The sequence below is a fragment of the Anser brachyrhynchus genome (assembly GCF_964034855.1).
Source record: "Anser brachyrhynchus genome assembly, chromosome: Z".
Classification (NCBI taxonomy): Eukaryota; Metazoa; Chordata; class Aves; order Anseriformes; family Anatidae; genus Anser; species Anser brachyrhynchus.
Window position 1 is genome coordinate 20953529 of NC_137697.1, and position 18809 is coordinate 20972337.

Consider the following 18809-nt stretch of genomic DNA (forward strand, 5'->3'; position numbering starts at 1 on the left):
AAGGGTGCCTGTGAAAGGCTGTTGGGGCTGGATATGGTTAGGAGTTTTGGGGAGACAGAAATCCTCCATCACTGCAAGTTTCCTCAGGAAAAAAAAACAAAACAAAACAAAAAAAAAAACCCAAAAGCTAGTTCATAGAGCTACAATTATTTTTTATTCCTGCCTCAGAGTACCAATGTTTCCGTGCTGGGTGGCCAGGTCTCCTGCACACACCAACACCGCAGCAGGGGCCTCGGACACCTGCAGGAGGTTGCATGGGACTGGAGCAGGGATGTGCTGGCCAAAGATCCCCCGCCCCAAGACATGAGCTGGAGGTGCTCCATGCCGTGGGATAGCCAGAAGCAGGATGATCCCACTGCTGCAGGTCCTGGGTCCCCTTTTGGCCCATCCTGGGGAGTGCTCACCTTTGCTAGAGTTTCCAAGCTGTTGGTTGGAAGTGTGAGGCTTTGTCTGATTTGGGGGGGAAACAAAGCAAAATAGTCACACAATCCTCATCTGTTCCATAAACACAGCCCTGCAGCGTGGACACACCCAAGGCTGACCAAGCTGCCAGACATACCCCTTCATTATCAAGTCAGTTATTAATCAGAACTAGGTTATCAAACCCTACGAAGAGAGAGCCTGAGACATCCTGAATTTTTCACCAACTTCTATTGAGGCAGGGGGATGAACTTCAGAGCTGCTGACTACTCAGAACACTTGATTTTTGGTGACTGAGTGTGAGACAAAGAGCCAAATATCAGATCTGAAGGTCTCAGGCATGCAGGGGGATTAATCAGCATCGGTTGTTAACTGAACATCAGAGGAGAAGCTGTTTGCCCCCACATTTGCCAGGTAGCACTCCCAGAAAACATACAAATCCATCCACGCTCTGCCAAGCTTGGACACAGCTCTGGTCCTCTGCTGTGCTTCCTAGAGCTCTCCAGGCTTACGCTCCTCTTCTGGATCACCAAATATGAGAAAAATAACATGTATTTATGTATCTGACTTCACATGTATGCTGGACATTTGACCAAAAACCTTAAATGGGAAACGTGCTTGTAAGTGGCATGTGCTGCATAAGAAGGTGTAGGCAACACTGTTAAACACATTTCTGCCCATAACATTACTTTAATAGTCCACAGTTTTACAGCTACATATGTTCAAAATGATAATTTCCAGAAAACTGCACAAGACTCGGGAAGTTCAACAAAAATGTTTTAAAGAGCTCTTCAGAAAAATACAACATCATAGTGTTTTGCCAACTCTTGGAATGTATTTATTCATGTTTGGGTTTGTGTAAGGAAGTTTCCATGCTATAAATTTTTATTAAAAACACGTCATTAGAAATAAATAGCACATTTATAGTCATAACCAAACAAGTCATTTTTGCACACACTAATGCTGGATTTCCTTTTACAAAACTGGAAATGTATTCCACCATCTTTTTTTTTTGTTTATTCCTGATATAAAAGGATAATGTTAACCATGTGAAGTTTATACTTATTATGAGTTTTGTGTGTGCTCAGACTGAATACACAGAGGATTTATGTCTGTTTCCCTAATAGTACTTATATTGGAAACATATACTTCTCTTCTTGCTATTGATTTTGAATATAGTAAATTATCCTAAATATTGCAGAAAAATTATCATGGTAGTAACAAAGATTAATATACTTTTTCCTGCTTGCTCATGAGAATGACTGATTTGTATGGGGAAAAAAAAGGGAATATGCTTGTACTGTAGAAAGGCTCAATAACGCCAGCTGATAAAGGAAAAATACCTTTTTTTTTTTTTTTAAATTCACCAGAACCTTATTGTCATTAACTGTGTGAAAACATGTTGCCTGGTTTCTCAGATACTAGGGAAGCAGAATTCCTCAATGCTGTTCTCCTTTCTGTTTTCTATTTCCTGCAGATCAAGTTGATAGTACTCAAACGTCACACGATTGATGTGCTTGCCACTGGAGACCATTCGTAGCACAGTATTGTCACAACCAATCTTCATTTGGGCTAATTAGGGAAAAGAGATAGAGACATAAGGATAAATTTATACCAGAAGAGGGAGAAGTGATATGTAGTGTTGGGAATTACAAAGCACTAATGCATACTGCTTTGGAAACAAAGCACTTTTGGATGTAGTAATGACTGTCCGGTAGTGGCATTGCTGACTAAATGCCTTCCTCTGCATTTGTTAGTTTTACTTTATAATGGCCTGGCTATTTCATTAAATGTTGTAGCCTTTACTCATGCGAATGCTGCTCACCTCCCATCCATCTGCGGTCTCAGCTAAAGACATGACACGGAATTTATACATGCTTGCACTCACTGGTTAGATACCACGAGTGACAGGCGAGGACAGCAGCACCCTATCCTGGAGATCTCCAAAATTAACAACACTGAAACGCTGGGAGAGCAGAGACACAGGATGGGATTTTCCTTCCTTTCCTTCCTTCCTTAGGCTGTGGTGTGCTGAAAGGTGATGGAGAGGGTACTCCAAGGTACCACACTCCCTCGGCCCCACATCTGTGTGCTGCAGAGGTCTGTCTGTCTCATCACTGCAACACTGCTTTCTCTCCTCAATTAAATATTAGGGAAACTGGGAATTCTTATTTCTATGTGGAGAAGGAGGTCACTGACATGGCACGATTGCGAAAGAGGTTCAGCCTCAAAGCAGTGGGTGAGGGTTCTGAGGCTTTTTGGGGTATGCTTTGCTTCTGCAGCGGAAAAGAAGGCACTGGGAACACAGTGAAAGTGAGAAAAAAATGCCTGAACTGAAAATGTAACTCCTCTACCTTCATTTATTATGACTTTCCAGGCTTGTCTGTCTGTTGACACTAATAATCATATGTGTCATAGGAAAAGTGTTTTAAAAATTTATATAACTTAATCTTGTTATTATAATTACTGCAGGGGCAAGTGAAGGTATTCATGGGTGTGCTGCATCACACTCCCCAGCTGCAGGCTCAAAGAGATTTAGCTCTCATGTTCTGCTACACGTGAAGTTCACCAGTCTAGAGGAAACCTGGGTTTGAGAGGGCTTTGCATGGCCCCCTCTGGTTTGGTATTTTGTCATGCAGAGGTAAGTGGAAGAAGGAGTACTCACCAGACCCATGAAAGGAGTGACAGAGATCAGCTAGTGGAAACATCTTGGATGGGTCTAAGCCAGTTCCTCCCAACAGCTCTACAAAATCTCCCACTCCTGCACAGCCTGCTGATGGTTTCTAAGAAGACAGAGATTAAAAGTTATTTGTTGTTTTCATTAAAACATGGCAATTTCCTAGATGAGACTGCAGTCAACAGCAGGTTTTAGAGTACTTTGTGCTCAAATCCATGTGAAATCAAGGCTGTTCTCATCCCAATCAATAAATAGTACTTCAATTTGTAAGTTAATTTCTTTAAGAGACTCTCAGAGAAAGACCTAAGTGAGCTCTGGAAAATCACTGGCTTGCAGTTAAGATGTTGATCCAGTTGCTTTCCGTGCAAGTAAGGAATCTGATTCTGGGTGCTTAGACATGTAATCAAATGAATAGGGTCACGGGGCAGCACACATGCCCACACTCAGCTGGCAGGCAGTAACTTAGGCTCCAAAATAACCTCACTTTCAGATTCTCAAGCAGAAAGTGACACCAAAACGCACTGTTCTGACTAAGAGAATAGTCCCTGCTGTGGTCCCTTGTCTGCCCGATACGGAATAATGGGCCATCTCTCAAAGTCTGGTTTGAGACAAGTTGTTTCTAGCCATCCTGAACCATCAGTCCTGAAGCTGCTGGTTCACAGACTTCAAGAGCAGAGAAGGAGCTCCTGGCAGGACAGAGACATTGGCTTTTTGATCAGGCATACTGGTACTTCTAGCTAACTTGTAATAGAGGAAGATTTTTTTTCCTCTTATGTATTAAAACTTTACATTTGATTTAAATTTTTGTTTGCCTTTGTTTTCTTGTAACAAGAGTGGGGGTCTCCCTCTTTGTAGTGCAGAAGAGCGAGTGTCCCTGTGAAAACAGCATGTAAAGCAAGGCTATAGCTATGGACTGGTCTGAGCCAAAGAATATTTAAAATCCACACCTTCTGTAATTCCGTGCCTGATTTTGCCCTCATGCACCGTGCTGTGAGCTGAATTTCCTCTGTCTGGCCAGTCTCTATCTGCACTGCAAGGCTGACCCTTTTTCCTGAGCACTTCCCATCTGTGCTCAGCCCTTTCCTTGCTCACTACTTGCCCACATCTTGTTCCCCTTTACTGTGTAAGCACAATTTAAACATCTCTTAAAAACTCCTCACTTCCCTCTAGGGACTTCCCCAGATCCATTTTCCAGTGGATCTGCAGCCTGGGTTGTGCAGTCTCAGGACTCTTAAGACACTATCAGACTCCTAACAGCTCCACCTCTGGTATTATTTACTCTTTTCATTTGAATTTTGAAGCCTGCCCACCTCCAATCAATTTTTTTTTTTTTTCTGCAGAATTAGCAGATCAGCTCCTGCTGCTGATCAGCACATACAGCTAACATTTATTGCTCATTTTTTATCTTGACAAAAACAGATCATCTCTGCAGTTTCACTCAAGCTGCCCTTTATGCTGTCTGCTGGTGGGGTACCACACACAGACACAAATAGCTGTGTCATCATTTTGCTCTAAACTTTTCTTTAAAGCTCTCCTTGATGCAAACCCCTCAAAACAAAACAAACAAACAAAAAACACAGGTGAGCAACAGAGCCCCGTGTATTGTCCTGACGGAGATTTTTTCACTGTTTCTTGTCCTGTTTCCACCAGTTGCCTGCTGAATTTCTGTCTTTTCATGTCATGCCTCCCCCAGCACCTTGCTCGTGTCAGCTGTGCGCCCTGACTGCTGCTCAGACACAGGTCCGTGGAGGACCTCAGCTACCAGTCTCAATGGAACCAGAAAACAAACTTTTTTTTTTCCTATCCCTCTGGAAATTTTCACATTTGCAGCTTTTTGGACCTCCCAGGCCCAGGGTGCTACCAACAGCTCTTGTCCTCTCCTGTCTGCTCATCACTGAGCATCAAATGCTGTGCATCAGACCAATCAGAGCAGAGGATGCTCAGCACACTGAGCAGGGGATCAACCTGTAGTGAACTCACCTGTTTTTTCACCATGCTCATACTTCACTGCCTAACCTGCGTCTCCTTTCTCTGTTCAGAGTGCTTCCTGCTTTCATTAGTTTAAATGCAGACAGACAGCTCTGAGAGAACACTCTTTTCTTTCTAATGAAATGCTTGCTGTAACAAAGAGTAAGAAATATTTACATGTGCTAATGGCACTTTGCATAATTTGATTGCCTCTGCAATGTTACAGAGACAATAGCAGCAGAGACAGACCCAGCTCTGGTCTCTGGGGGTGCCAGCACCCATGGTGCGCACACACGTGATCTGGAGCACACATGCCCTAACAGCCAGTGCTGTGGCCATCCCTTCTTCACCCCTTCCTCCCCTGTCCATGCCCAGAAAACATGCACGTGGTAGTGATTTATTAGGTAACAAAAACCACTCACCTTTAGAAAGAGGCCATTTAAATGTCCCAGGATGAGATCAGATATTTTTATCACCACTGGGTATATTATAGAAAAGCTGCAGTTTCTGTGCTGATGAGGAATGACCATAGTGAACCTTCCCGAGGGCGTCTGAGAGATGACATTGCAAGCTGGGGCACAGGAGAAGGTGCAGGTGTTACTTGTGCAGCCATTGCTGCCTACATTTAGCAAAATCGTGTACTTTTGGTACAAACAAATAACAAACAATTTAACAGCTGAGAGTTAAAGCCAAATGCTGAAAAGTATGCATACAATATTTTTAGGTTTTCTTGCCTGGCATTTGTTCCCTAGAAATTCCCTGCCCAGTGCTTATGGTGTAGTATGGGCTCTGGCAGAATTTGAGGGTGAAACCATCAACAGGAGAGCTCACACCCCAAATCCACACATCAGGGACCTGTATTCTCGGGGACTCCTACTTTTTGCCAGTTAAAGCTCAGTATGGATGAAGGGTTTTCACTTATCTTTGACTTGTCATTGCCCGATACTGCCAGCAAACCCCCAAGTCCTGTCCTGCTCCTCATAACTGGGGTTCCCTTACCCTGTGAAATATCCCATTCAGACTAGAGCAGGCAAATGCTGATTTTGCCTTGAAGTTCAAAATCATCAGTTCAGGTAGTAACTTATCATTGGTGTGTGCAACCCAAGGAATCCTCTCTGCAGACAATGAAGGCCTGCTTTGGCCAGCAGGTGATGGACAGAAGTGAGCTCCAGCAGTTGCACACAATGATCAGGTCCACGGGCACAAAGCCACACCAGCCTGGATACCCAGTGTCCAGGCTCATGTCTTAACAACTCAAAGTAAGGGCAGGGCAGACATGCTCTCACCTGGAGGTCTTTAAAAGACGTTTAGATGTTGAGCTTAGTGATATGGTTTAGTGGAGGACTTGTTAGTGTTAGGTCAGAGGTTGGACTTGGAGATCTTGGAGGTCTCTTCCAACCTGGATGATTCTGTGATTCATTTTTTGCATGGCAAGGCAGATGAATCAGATTAATTAGTCAAACAGCTTAAATACTGAAGGTAAATGTCCTGAACTCTTTTGGAAAAGTGATGAAAGTGACCATTATTTGTGCCTTGCTAACTCATGGGCTCAGGGAAATAACTTGCAAGTAGGTCCTTGGGATAATATATCTCTCCATGTTACTATTCATATACTGATTGTACTGCTGAACTTTTTCAAATACTTTTTCCTCATTGTTCACCCAGATTCAGAAGTCGCTCAGATTAAAATCTCTAGTTTAATACTATTCGTTCAAGCCAAATGTGACAGGACACAACAATATTAGATTTGAAGAGATCATCTTTGAAAGAAAGATCCTTCTTGTCCTGAATACAGAAGAAATTATTAAGTTCTCTCTTATAGTTCTCTAATTTTCTTTCCTGAGACACAAGCTGAGCCGGAGTCAAACCCCCATGCATGCAGCTCCGCAAAAGTCACTGGAACTGTGTTGGTGCAGATAAAGTCAGAGAGAGAATTCAGTGCAAACCAACACTTTTTGTTTTGCTTCCTACCCCAAATGTAAGCCATTTGATTAGATAAAATAAGACTTACGGAAGAGGTTGGTAGTTTTCTTGACCGTGACAGTAAATCCATTGCCTGGCTGGTGAATCCTGAAGAAGATCATTGCCACGTTCTGCGATGACCTGATGCTCCTCTGCATGTTGCCGCTTTCACAGAAGTCTGTGTATCTTTCAGAAGTGGGGAGGGGATGGTCCAAGGAACTAGGAAATTTCTCTCCTTTGAGTATCCAGCCATCAAATACCTATAGGGGTTCAATAATTGAAACCAGGGCTTTTGTATATCATCCTCTCAGCAGAAAAGAGAAGTGTAAAGTATTACACTGTTTTATTTTGACACCAGATGGCTTGTTAAAAGCCCCTAGATAAAGCCAAAAAATCTTTGCATTTATCTATTTCCTAACATTTAACTAATAATTCAAGCTTCAATCAATACTTAGGAATGGGATGGATATAAATTTTAATGTTTTTATTTCCTTCAGCTGACAATTTTGGTGACTTGTTTTTGAGGGAAACATCTCTCTTTGCTCCAACACCATCAAATTCATATCAGTTTTTTGATTTATTAGTATTGCAGTTCAATTGCTACTAAAACTAGTTTTTAATGTGAAAGCCACATCAAACAAAAGTCACACTCTTGAGCTATGGACATGAAGTCCACTGACCTGCCTGTAATTTTCCACCATCCATGTTTTGCAGCTTGTCTTCAATGTGCCCAGAGCCCCCCAGAGCATCCGTGTTTCAGTCCAAAAGAAAACCACGATAAATCTTTGGGGAGGAATTATCAGCAGGGGGATTGCTCTCACCTGTGTCTTTTCTTTCAGCTCACTGTAATCACTAGAAAGCACAACAAATGCTGCCTACTGGGCTAGAGCTTAAGCAGCAACCTCTACAAATCTTTCCTTCACAACAAAAATAACAACAAATTTGCCCTCACCATGTTCAGGGAGACCTGTGAGAAATGTGTCAGAACTGGAAATCTGTGTTAACCCTAGCACAGCTGAAGGTAACTACCTTCCCTTCCTTGCACTTCCAGTTCCCTCCTGCCTACTCTCACCTGATAACTTCTTTTGTGCTCCGATCATGCTTTGCAAACCTGAGGACCAGATCTTGCTACTGCTGTGGTGAGTAATCCTGATGTGAGCATGTGTAGGACATTTTGGTGGAAGACCTGCAGAACTGGTCTCCAGATTTGCTAAAATTGCAAATTTTCTGAACTTGTGAGAAGTGGCTGCCCAAATCACACCAGGGAAAAGCTGCCTGTATGAATACAGTAGCATGATGGAGAAACTGGGGACACCATAATCAGAGGAAGGAAACCTTTATAAAGTTTTGAACATTGCTTGCTATTTTTTTTTTAGTTTTCACAAATATCTATGAGTCTAGGAAGAAAATCCTTGAAATCATCCTGTAGCAACATTTGGAGAGACCCCGATCAAGGGACGGAGGGACAAGACTCTCCAGGGGAAGGACAAGGACAGGGCTAAAGGGCAGTTTTCCTCCTCCTCCCCCCTGCAGCTCAGCTTGCAGCCATTCAGGAGGGGCTCTGTGCTGTGCACGAAGGGCAGAGCAAGAGGCAAAGGGAGCAGGCAGGTACCTTCAAACCTTCCCTCACCACCAAAACTGAGTTCAGGTCTTGGTCACACATCTGTCTTCCACCAAATTGCTCCAGTAAAATTTTTTTAGTTCTGGACTATAAATGGCTCTGCATCACGGACCTCTCTCTGTTTGGGGCATGCTCTAGCAGAGCCATTTGATAGTCTTTCCTGCAATCCACACATTAACAAGTTAATGCAGTGAGTGGAGGTCCTCACAAAGTAATAGCATTTCAGAGGGCTGTCGTTATCTCCTCACACAATTTATGTTATCACAGAGGCAACAAGAAAACCCTCCTAATGGGGCTGAGAGCCTCGGCTGGCACTGACCAAGCTTTTCGGTCAGTCTGCCAGCTGCAGACACTCAGTGGAGGTGCTCCTGGAAAAGTTCGGAAGAGACCATGCTGCAGTTTGGAGACTGATCCCCTGCCTGCGATGCACTTTGATTTATGGGGGTGGTGGTGGTGGGGATGCCACCAAAGCACCTCAGGGAGGAGGAAGAGCAGTCCCAGACATGGATGCTTTGTAAAAGGCTGTTCTGTACGCACACACAGACACTCGTGTGCACTGCCCCTTCCACACACAGCCAGCATCTCACACACCGGAGCAGGGACAGGGACAAGCAGCGGGAGCTGCCAACTCCTTACCTTCAGGAAATCGCCTCCTTGGCAGTCGATGTTTACGAAGTCGTAGTCTATCGTGATGAGCTCCTCGGGCTCGCCGATGAAGAAGGTTGCACAGTGCAGCTGGGGCTGCTCTGCGGTGAAGGTGAACTGCCCCTCTATACTCAGCATGTCGATGCAGCCTGCAGGGACAGAGCCGGGAGCTGCTGCCTCTGCCTGCTCAGGAGGGAGACCCAGTGCCTGCTCCCACTGCACAGGGAAGGGGAGAGCGAGGAGAGACCCTGCACTGAGACCCAGTCAGTGGGAAGGAGAGGGAGATGGCTAAGCAATGGGGGATGCTCGCAGGTGTGGTGGGGGAAAATGACACATCACAGCATCTCTGAGCAGAAAACTGCATCTGCATGTGTACACAAGTGTACAAAGACTGAGTTCCTTCGTATTTCTCCCTCATCACAGCTTTTCCATCCACCACTTCCCCTGGAGACAGACCCTGCCCGTGACTGCAGGTGGATGACCCCCAACCTCCTCCCATCAGTGGAATCCCAGCTCTGACCCCCAGCCTCCTTCAGAGCCCCTCTTTGAGCTCTCTGCCTCAGCCACAGCTTGCAGAGGTTTTCACACTCTGCCCATCTCCCCCCTGCCTTGCAAAATGCACCTGCAGCTCTGTCACTCCCAAGTTACCCTGAGCTCACCCCCCCAGGAATCTCCCACTCCTCAGAGGGACCCAGCAGAGCTTTGAAGAAACTCACGGAGCGACCGCCGGTAGATCTGTCCTGCAGACAGCTCTCGCTTCAGATCTTCGCTGAGGAGTAGGAAGGGCTCATCTTCACCAGCATCCCTCACCTGGCAGGGAAACAGGGCAAGAAGAGGCTGGGGCAAAGCAAAAAGCAGCCCCCTCCCTGCACTTCTCTATAATAGGTGCTGGCAGATTAAATCCCTTCTCCAGGAAGGGTGCAGCTGTGCAAGGGCTTAGTCAGAAAGCTGCCAGGCTGCTGTTGTGGAGGAGCAAACCTGGCACCTGAGAGGTTAGCCCAGCTCAGCACACAGAGAGTGTCTCTATTACTTAGCAAAAAGTGCAAGTTTGAGAAAAGGACAAATAAATGAAAGTGCAGGAGAGCTGTTGTATTAATGTCACACCTGTGGTCAGGTGCAGGGGGAATGGGAATAGAAAAGGAGAGTCAAATCCCAATTCTCGGGAGCTGGGAATAAAGTTAGAAGAGAGCAGAAAAGCACATCAAGGCGTGTTAGCCATCAGCCCCATTGCTCACCTCTAGGTATCTGGTCTCCCCCTTGTAGGCTGCCAGGAAGATGAGGATGAGGTGGCACTGAAGCTGGAAGGTAGACAGCATGCTGGCACCCCTCTCTGCCCACGCTGAGTGCCTGCTGCTCTGTGCTGGGAGGCAGGAGCCGCCAGGGCATCTTCCAGCGACTCTTTTTATAGAGCTGTTGGGAGGGGAGGCACTTGGTCCCCGTACTGATAGGGTAACCCATGGTAACTGAATTCCTCTCGCAGTGACACAGTACGTGGGCATGACGAGGGTCCAAATCACAGCCACAGATTCCCCAGCCAACAGCGCTCCCCTTGCTGGCAGATGTCTTTTCTACTTCTCTGTCTGGTGGAGCTGAAAAGCTCCCAGGAGGAGAGCGTGTTCCCGCACAGCCAGGGCGCTCGCTCCCTATGGTGATTTCCAGTTACTCAAAAGCAAAGTGAGAATCAAAGAGCATCCCTCCCTCCTCCTCCCCTCCGGTCTCAGGGCATTTTAGACCTGCAGGGCTCCTCCTGCTGCCCCGCGGCATGCAGCACCAACACTGACCTCCTGGTCCTGTGCCTGTGGTGGGGGCACAAACGGGTCTGCAGCAAGTACGTGGGAAAAAGAGACAGTCCTCTGCAGCAGACACAGCTTTCACACAGAAATTATGAAAACTTGGGGCTCCTAAGGGAGTATTTCCCATAGAACTGCTGATACTGCTGTTCCTCATCCCTGATCCTCAGGGGAAACCTGAGAAATACCTTCAAAGGATGAACCTGGAGATTAAAATTCGTAACTCTGCAGAGTACTGAAAATCATGAACTTACCGACTAGTTTTATGGCGTACTCTGATTTTCCTCTGACCCTGAGTGTGCACATCCACTGATGGTGTGCATACAATAAATACACTTTGCCCACCACAGCCATCTTGATAACATCTTCTGAACTATGCTTTTCTGTCAAAGTCTCATTTAGGTTCAGTAAAACTTAAAAAAAAAAAAAGATCCAAACTTGCAGAGCTTTAACTTTGCTCCTCCTGATTTCATTCTTAAGGATGGTAGACAGAAACATTTGCCAGCAGTTTCACACCACTTGATGGTCAAATAATAATAGCAAAAAAAACCTTATTCTGTCTATACGCTCTGACTTTATTATGCTATAATTCTTATGTTTGGAGTTTACTTTAAACTATAATATTCCTCAGTATCTGCATAGCACATCTGTGAGTATGCCGTATCTGCATGATTTTCAATAGCATAAAGAATACAGAGGAAACAGAAAATGTTTTTGAACTTCTGACACTAAGTTGTACTCAAAGGTTGCTAAAACTGCTTCAGGGAACTGTGTGGTTAATTGCTGAATGAACCAAGACTGAATTAATTCATCTTCATGTACTTGCCTTGAATTGTTAACTGTGATTTTAGGCAAGCATCTTCAGAAGCGCTACAGGAGCTCAGAATTTAAATCCTCTGGAGTTCTTTGGGGACTGAAGTTGTGGAGGAAAGCTGCAGGGCTTAGCCACAGCCTGTGAGAGGATGGCTGGGAGGTTGCTCGGGGTGGCGTGAGGTGCCCCAGGGACCACCAGGAACCTGCATGACCCAAAGGGGCTGCAGAAGAGCCCAGCCTCTTGCACTTCTCTGATCACACGCTTGCTTTCTGAAGAGAAAAAGAAAGTCAGGGTCACGGCATAGCAGGCAGCTTGCTGCTTGTTTGGGAAACGACAGAGATTTGACCAAAGTCCCCAGAAGTGGTAGCTGGAGATCTACTTCAGCCTCAGTAAGAACCCTGCTCCTCATCTTCCCAGCCCTTGGCAGCCCCCAGCCCCTGTTCTGGCCGGGGCACCTGCACTTACCCTGCCGGCCCCCGGCCTAGGCCTCAGTGGCTGCATCCTCCTTGGATGCCTTCACTAAATGAGGGAGAGTGCTCAGTTGTCTGAGGATTTCACCACTTACTGAAGATTTGGTTGAATTCATCTGCAAAAAGGAGTGAAGGACAGATGACACTGCAGCAAAACCTGTCTAATTTAGATCACCTGTGATCTGCTCTGCTCTGACAAAATACACCAACCACAACACCAATGTTTTAAACCCTTCCCAGGGAATAGCTGATGTCTGGGCTAGCACAGCATTACCTGGTGGGGTGTCCAGATGAGCAGGTAACCCTGGGGCCATAGGACAGCAAGCTTCTGGCACCAGGAGGTGCGAGGACTGTACTACAATCTTCAGGGTGGTGGAGAAAGGCGAGGAGCCATCTTGGGCCCACAAAGGTGTTCGTGGTTCTGACACAGTACCTGCAGGAGTTTGCTTTGAGCATTGCAAATATTCTGCATGGCGTTATTGCAAAAACTAAACCCAGATGTCTATTGCTGTGGATGGGGAACTCACTATTAGCAGGGACACTCATGCAACTTTCCGTTTCCTCTGTGCCACCTCTTGCTTTGCATTTCAGCTCTGTGCTCAGCAGCAGCTGGTGAGAGAGGCACGGTGACATCCTGCCCAGCCTCCTCACGAAGCCACCCAGCACCAGAGGTGATTCCCTGCCTCCTAAAGCACAGGGCTGCCACAGTCACAGAATGGTTGATGTAGAAGGGACTTCTGGAGGTCATCCAGCCCACCCAAACCCTGAGGAGTCCCTCCAGCATTGGAGCCTCCCCTCGCCTGCACAGTCCCTCGCTCCAGCTCTGCGTGTGCTTAAGGATGAAGCTGAACTTGTCAGATGTGATTACTTCTAACAAAGCAAAAAAAAAAAATCAGCAGTTTAAACAGGGTTCAAAATATCCCTAGGGCACTTTGGAAGGGAAAAGCACCTTAAATGTGATACAAACCCTTGGGCAAATGAGAAGAGTGCCCCCCCCCCCCTTCTTTTTTTTTTTAATTGGGTTGAGTCACGGTAACACTTAATAGGACAATTTTGTTTTGTTAACATCAGATTATATAACACAGTAAAACACATTCCCAATCCAACCCTGCTATGGACCAGATTATCTCGCACTGTGACACCTCCACTCCACCAGCAACCTCTGTGGCCATAAGGCACCCTTGGGAGCAACTGTCTCCTGCCCAGCAGAAGCAGGACATCACCTGCCTTACACCGTGGTGGCACCGCAGGCTCTGCAGAGCTTTGTACTGCTAGAGCTGGGGTCTGTGGGTGGGTTTGGGTGCCCACAGCTGCCTGTCCCATGGTGAAAATTCCCCCACATAATGCTGGGAGCTTGTAGGTGTCTCGTCAGCTGCTATTTCAGAGGAAAGAGATTGCAGCTGTGGTGAGAGGTGGAGAAAATACAGCTGAATAGAGAGTAGTGAAACAAGCCCTGTTTACTCTTCCCTGTGGAGATCAAGTGATGCTTTGTGCTATAATGCAGTCAGTAATTGTGTTTTCCTCTCCTTTGAGGTAAGGTGGTTGGTACGGTGAGGCTGTGTACGATGCTCTTGGAACTGAACTTTGCAGAAAGCAGTGCTCCAGCTACAGGCGCTCCTTAGGGCTGCCTTGCTGATGAGAACAGGGACTGGGTGTTACAAACCACACAGGACCCCTGGTCTCCAAAAGGGTCTCTTGGAGCCCCAGCTCCCTTAAACAGCACTCTTTCATGCTTGAATTCCTGTGAAAGATCATTATATTTCCACACAAGCTTCTTCACAAGCATAACAAAGGCTGTGGCCACCATTCCCTCCCCTCAGAGTGGAAATTTCCCCTGCAGCTAATCCCCCCCTATGCCCAAGTGAACCCTGGAGCTTTCTGATTCCACACAAACCACAGCTCCTGGATTTCCTGTGATATACCTGTTGAAAACCTCAGTCTTCTCATTTGGATAATATTTTAAACCCTGTATTTCTTAATTCCCCTGGGCTGCAGCCTGACTCCTGGCACAAGCGCCAGAGCAGATCAAACCTCCCTCTAACACCAGAATCTTGGACAGTGTTAATTTTCCTGTATAGCCACATCCCCATGCAAGCCCTGGCTCCTTCACGCCGCAGGGAACATCCCAGTGACAGACTGCTGCATGTCCCACAGGGACTCCCCTGTTCATCCACACCGGACAAATCCTCTGCCTGCTCAGAACAGCAGCAAGCCCATGGTGCTTCACCACCAATGGCATGGGTAAGAAGGATTTCTGCCTCAGGCACTCCATCCTCAGCTGCTCATGCTGATTTCTCATGCATGCTCAGCCCGGCTGGAGACATGAAACAGGGCGATGCATGTGCAGGACCTCTGGCTGTGGTTTAACCTTCCTGCTGTGTCAGCTGATAATCACTGTGCTGAGTTACATGTATTTCCCTTATGCTTATCCCTGCTTTATCTCAGAATTAAGTAAGACTCCGCTTTTCCTGTGGCATCCGGGAAATGTAGCACTATCTAGCTGTTGCTGTTTCTCACATGGCAGCAGGTCCCACACCAGTGTCTGTGTCTTTGAAGACAAGGGATTGCTGCACACCACTTGCACTTTATTACAGAGGTATGCCATTCAACTGGCTGCAATCCCTTCAGTGTATTATTCCTGAAATGTGGGATTAACTATTCTATAATAAAGAGGCAAAGAAATATAGAGACTCTAAAATGTCATAAATACTACTGTGAGGGTCAAATTTTCAGTCTCATGATTACTAAATTCTGTGCTAGCTATCAGTTATGGGTCTGAAAAAAATGCCATGGAAAAGGAAACAAAGGTGAGGCTGCATGAAAAATCACAGCTGCAGGGGTCATTAGGAAACTATGTCCTTAATATAGACCTACACAGAACATTGCTTCAAAGCCTGAGGGATTGTGAAACTAGAGCCAAATGTTTAGAATAAAAGGGAATGATAGCACAAAATAGCTCATTTGGAAGGGATCTTTGAAGATCATCTAGTCCAAAGATCATCTACTGCCTGAGGAAGCTCCTGCCTCTAGTCCATTTCCCTTATCCTATAAGTCACCATAGGAAAGACTGAAGTCCCTGAATCCCTCCCTCAGTACTCACAGATCATTACTGAACACTTCACATCGATTCTGAGGGCTAGTGGGGAAGATTTTGTATTCCCATACATCTCCATTGCCCCAGGCTCCTCAGCATGTTACTGCCTCCTCCCTTGCAGGTGCTGGGGAGAAGGAGGAGGAAGAAGAGGAGTGAGACTTTGCAGCCACATCCCATCACTAACCATCAGGTCCCCTCTCCACTAACAGGTTATGCCACGCTACATATTTTCATGGCTGATAAGGGTCAGTTAATTGTCAAGACATGGTGCCAAATCTCCCTGTGTATCCAGCACACACACTGACTACCACACCCCATGGCAATGGGTCACTGCTCTGCCCAGGTCCTGGCCAGGGAGCAACCTATAGCACAGAAAATCATTGGAGAGCTAATTAACATCTCAAAACCCCTTGTCATTTGGAGGACCCAAACAGTGACTGCCAGAACCCTTGGGACTGTCATGATCATGACTACAGGACCAAGGCTACATCCAGGGACCACTTGTGGCATGAGATGTGAGTTTCTTTGTTGCCACAGCAGTTATTAGTGGGTAAGCACCCATTCTACAAAATGCACCAGTGTAACTACTGGAAAAAAACAGTTTAAGCAGCCAGGCTGTTGTCATACAACAGGAAAGGTACACCTCAACATGATTAAAGTAATTAATTTGTCCCTATCAATATTTTGATATGCTTCTCTTACACAAACCCGATCATAGTTGCAATGACAACTGAAAGAGGGCATACTCAGCACCAAAAGTGCAGAGTTCAAGATCACATTTTATACCTTTACTCTACCCATGGTTTTGGGGTCAGACAAATCTCCAAGTATCATTTGACCCATCCTGAACCCAGCACTCCTCCTCTTTCAGGCAATGGTCATTTCTGTCACTGACTTCTGTTACTACCTGCTGTCCCCAGCTCTCTGTGCTGGTAGAGCAAAATCCACCACCTCCTCCAAGCCTTGCAATACATCTGTACATTCTGTAATGACACTTCTGTTACTTGTGTGCGTATGAATAATTTGGCCTTAAATAGAGCTGAACTTTCTGTAAGGTGAAGTATATGTAGCTTGTTAACTCTGGGCAGTTTAACACAAGAGATATGTGATTTGTTTTGTTGAGTAGCTTAGAGAAATGACAAGTGCATGTGGATTGGTGAACAGAAAGACTATCAGCATTGTGCAGGCTTGATGATAAGTGTTGCATTAACACTATTTATGGCATTGAGTAAGAACAAGGATTGTGAAGCTCGCAGTTTAGCGGGTTACAAATAATCAAGCAAATGTTATATTCAGACACTGAGATTACCCTGAGGGCGATGATCACTATGAGCTCTGCCTGTGACTCAACACAGCAACTACACAAAGCAGTTGGGGCCGAGAAGTGGGAGCAGAAAAAAGTTTTCTCCCAGGAAGAAAAAGAGAGGTGCGGGAGGGGGCGATGGGCAAAGGCATGTGCCATGGCTCTGGCATTAGGAGAGGCGCAGGACATCTGCCCACCTGGGATGTCACCTCTGAAGTGCTAGGACAGGAATATCTTAATACTGGACACACAGGCAAGTGCAGCGTGACTCCAACTCAAGAGATCTGGTAGATGTTTCATTTCCATGTCCTCCTTCTCTCCATGTCTACATCCCAACAGATCTGCACTGAGTTGTGTCAGTCTTCACCTAATATAGTAGCTGCCCTGGCCAGTCCCAGCATCCTTGGAGAAGAGCAGTTTCCTTCCCAGAACATGGCATAATTTGCACTTTGAACACTGTTGCACTTCGCTTGGAGGCAAACATCAGATCACGTGCCAGACCTGCAGAGGACACAGGGTGCTCAAGCCACTGCTTCCTCTCCTCTCCCAGATTTGAATTACCAGAATATCTGTCATTTTATTTTCAGTGCTGAGGTCACCTTAGAATATAAAATATATTTTTTGGATATACTGAAAGATCTTAGTACTTACACATGCCACATTCCAAAATTTGTTAGAACTGGGTCACTGTGAAGAATAAACTTCCTTTCTGACAAAGCCCCCCTTCAAAAAGTGATATCATGAGATACTTTTCCTACCCAAGGACAAGTACTTCTCAGCTGAAGTGACTGTCTCCTTGATTGATTCTCACTCATCCAGGGAAAGAGCTGTGATTCAACATGATCGTCTCCAACAGTGTTAGGTATTACAATAATGGGCCATTTCAGAAATACTGTGGAGTGTAACACAGTTCAACTAGTCAATATGAGTCAGATAAGAGATGCCAGCATACCCAGCATATTGATGTATTTATCCTCTCAGCTGCTCCTACCACTTAGCCCTTTTTCACATGCATGTAATTCCTCCACTTCTAGACAGAAGTACTGCAGTGTTTCGTGTCAATGCAAAAAACAAACATTGAAGGACTTTGAGATCACCTGGCATTCTTCCACCTCCTGAAGCCTAGAGACAGCTTAGACCGTGATAGGAATTTCACAGACCATCTTTTACCTCAGGTCTGCCAACATGTTTTTTCACTGCAGAGAGAAATCAAACTCAGCTTTCAAATTCTCATGATTTGATTTCATTTAATTTGTTTCCTGGGGCAACAAAAAATGACAAAAATTTTCCCTGAGTGACAGCTGTAGAATAGGTCATTGATGCAAAGACAGAAAAGCTTTGGTTTCTCCTAGTCAAGACATTCACAGCTTAACAGGACAGAGCTCTCCAGACCTACATCTTCTCCAACTGCCCTTTGCTTAACCACATGGACCTATTTGCTGCTACCACTCAATATCCACAGTCAGAGCTAGGGAAGATGCAGTTTTTTGCAGTGTTCTCAGTTTCCTGACATTTTTTAGCTCACAAAACACAACCTTATCTAACGCTCCAGGTGGTTCACTTGCCCTTCAGGTCCTCACAAGTTGTTCTAACCACAGGATTTTCCTGTCCATGTTTCTGTACAGTGCTTTTCTGGGTTCATGCAACAGATGTGAAAGTACAGTCATCCTAACACATGGAGCTTTAGGGGAGACTCCACCAGCAGAGATACTTGGTACCCATACTGTGACTGTTTGCTCTGCAATACACAAAGTCAACCAAGACCCAAGAGGACAGCTTGGAATTTAAAGCAGACAAACCACAAGAACATTTCCCTTAAATTTGTCCTACAAATACCTGTACTCTGAGCAACAGTTTCTCCTGTTTTCCTCTCAGCTGCCTTGTTGCAACATTTGCAATTTTACAGATATGTCCTTATGTAGCCAACCAGCTAACAGAAGCACAACTTTCCATTGATGGCTAATTTAAAGTCATAAGCACATGTCCTCAGCTGTTGCAAAATTATGCCACTAAGTGCAATAGACTTTGTTGTTTTATATCAGCTG

The 18809-nt window shown here is 45.6% G+C and overlaps 1 protein-coding gene across 5 annotated transcripts; it reads right to left on the reverse strand.

The window, feature by feature from the left end:
- Window positions 1-1692: 1692 nt before the first annotated feature.
- On the reverse strand, window positions 1693-18689 carry CRHBP (corticotropin releasing hormone binding protein). Of its 5 annotated transcripts, none has more exons than XM_080573309.1 (11): window positions 18601-18684; window positions 12642-12800; window positions 12363-12483; window positions 11910-12166; window positions 10529-10591; window positions 10010-10103; window positions 9285-9442; window positions 7077-7287; window positions 5488-5636; window positions 3086-3203; window positions 1693-1992 (listed from the first exon to the last, which is right to left on the reverse strand). In XM_080573309.1, exons 7-11 carry the CDS (start codon window positions 9429-9431, stop codon window positions 1835-1837), a joined length of 783 nt encoding a protein of 260 aa, XP_080429435.1. In that variant the 5' UTR covers window positions 9432-9442; window positions 10010-10103; window positions 10529-10591; window positions 11910-12166; window positions 12363-12483; window positions 12642-12800; window positions 18601-18684; the 3' UTR covers window positions 1693-1834. The 5 variants fall into 5 exon arrangements, with proteins under 5 accessions (XP_080429435.1, XP_080429431.1, XP_080429433.1 ...); XM_080573305.1 differs by having other exon boundaries at window positions 10529-10936; XM_080573307.1 differs by lacking the exon at window positions 12642-12800 and having other exon boundaries at window positions 10529-10936; window positions 18601-18689.
- Between the last annotated feature and the right edge of the window lie 120 nt (window positions 18690-18809).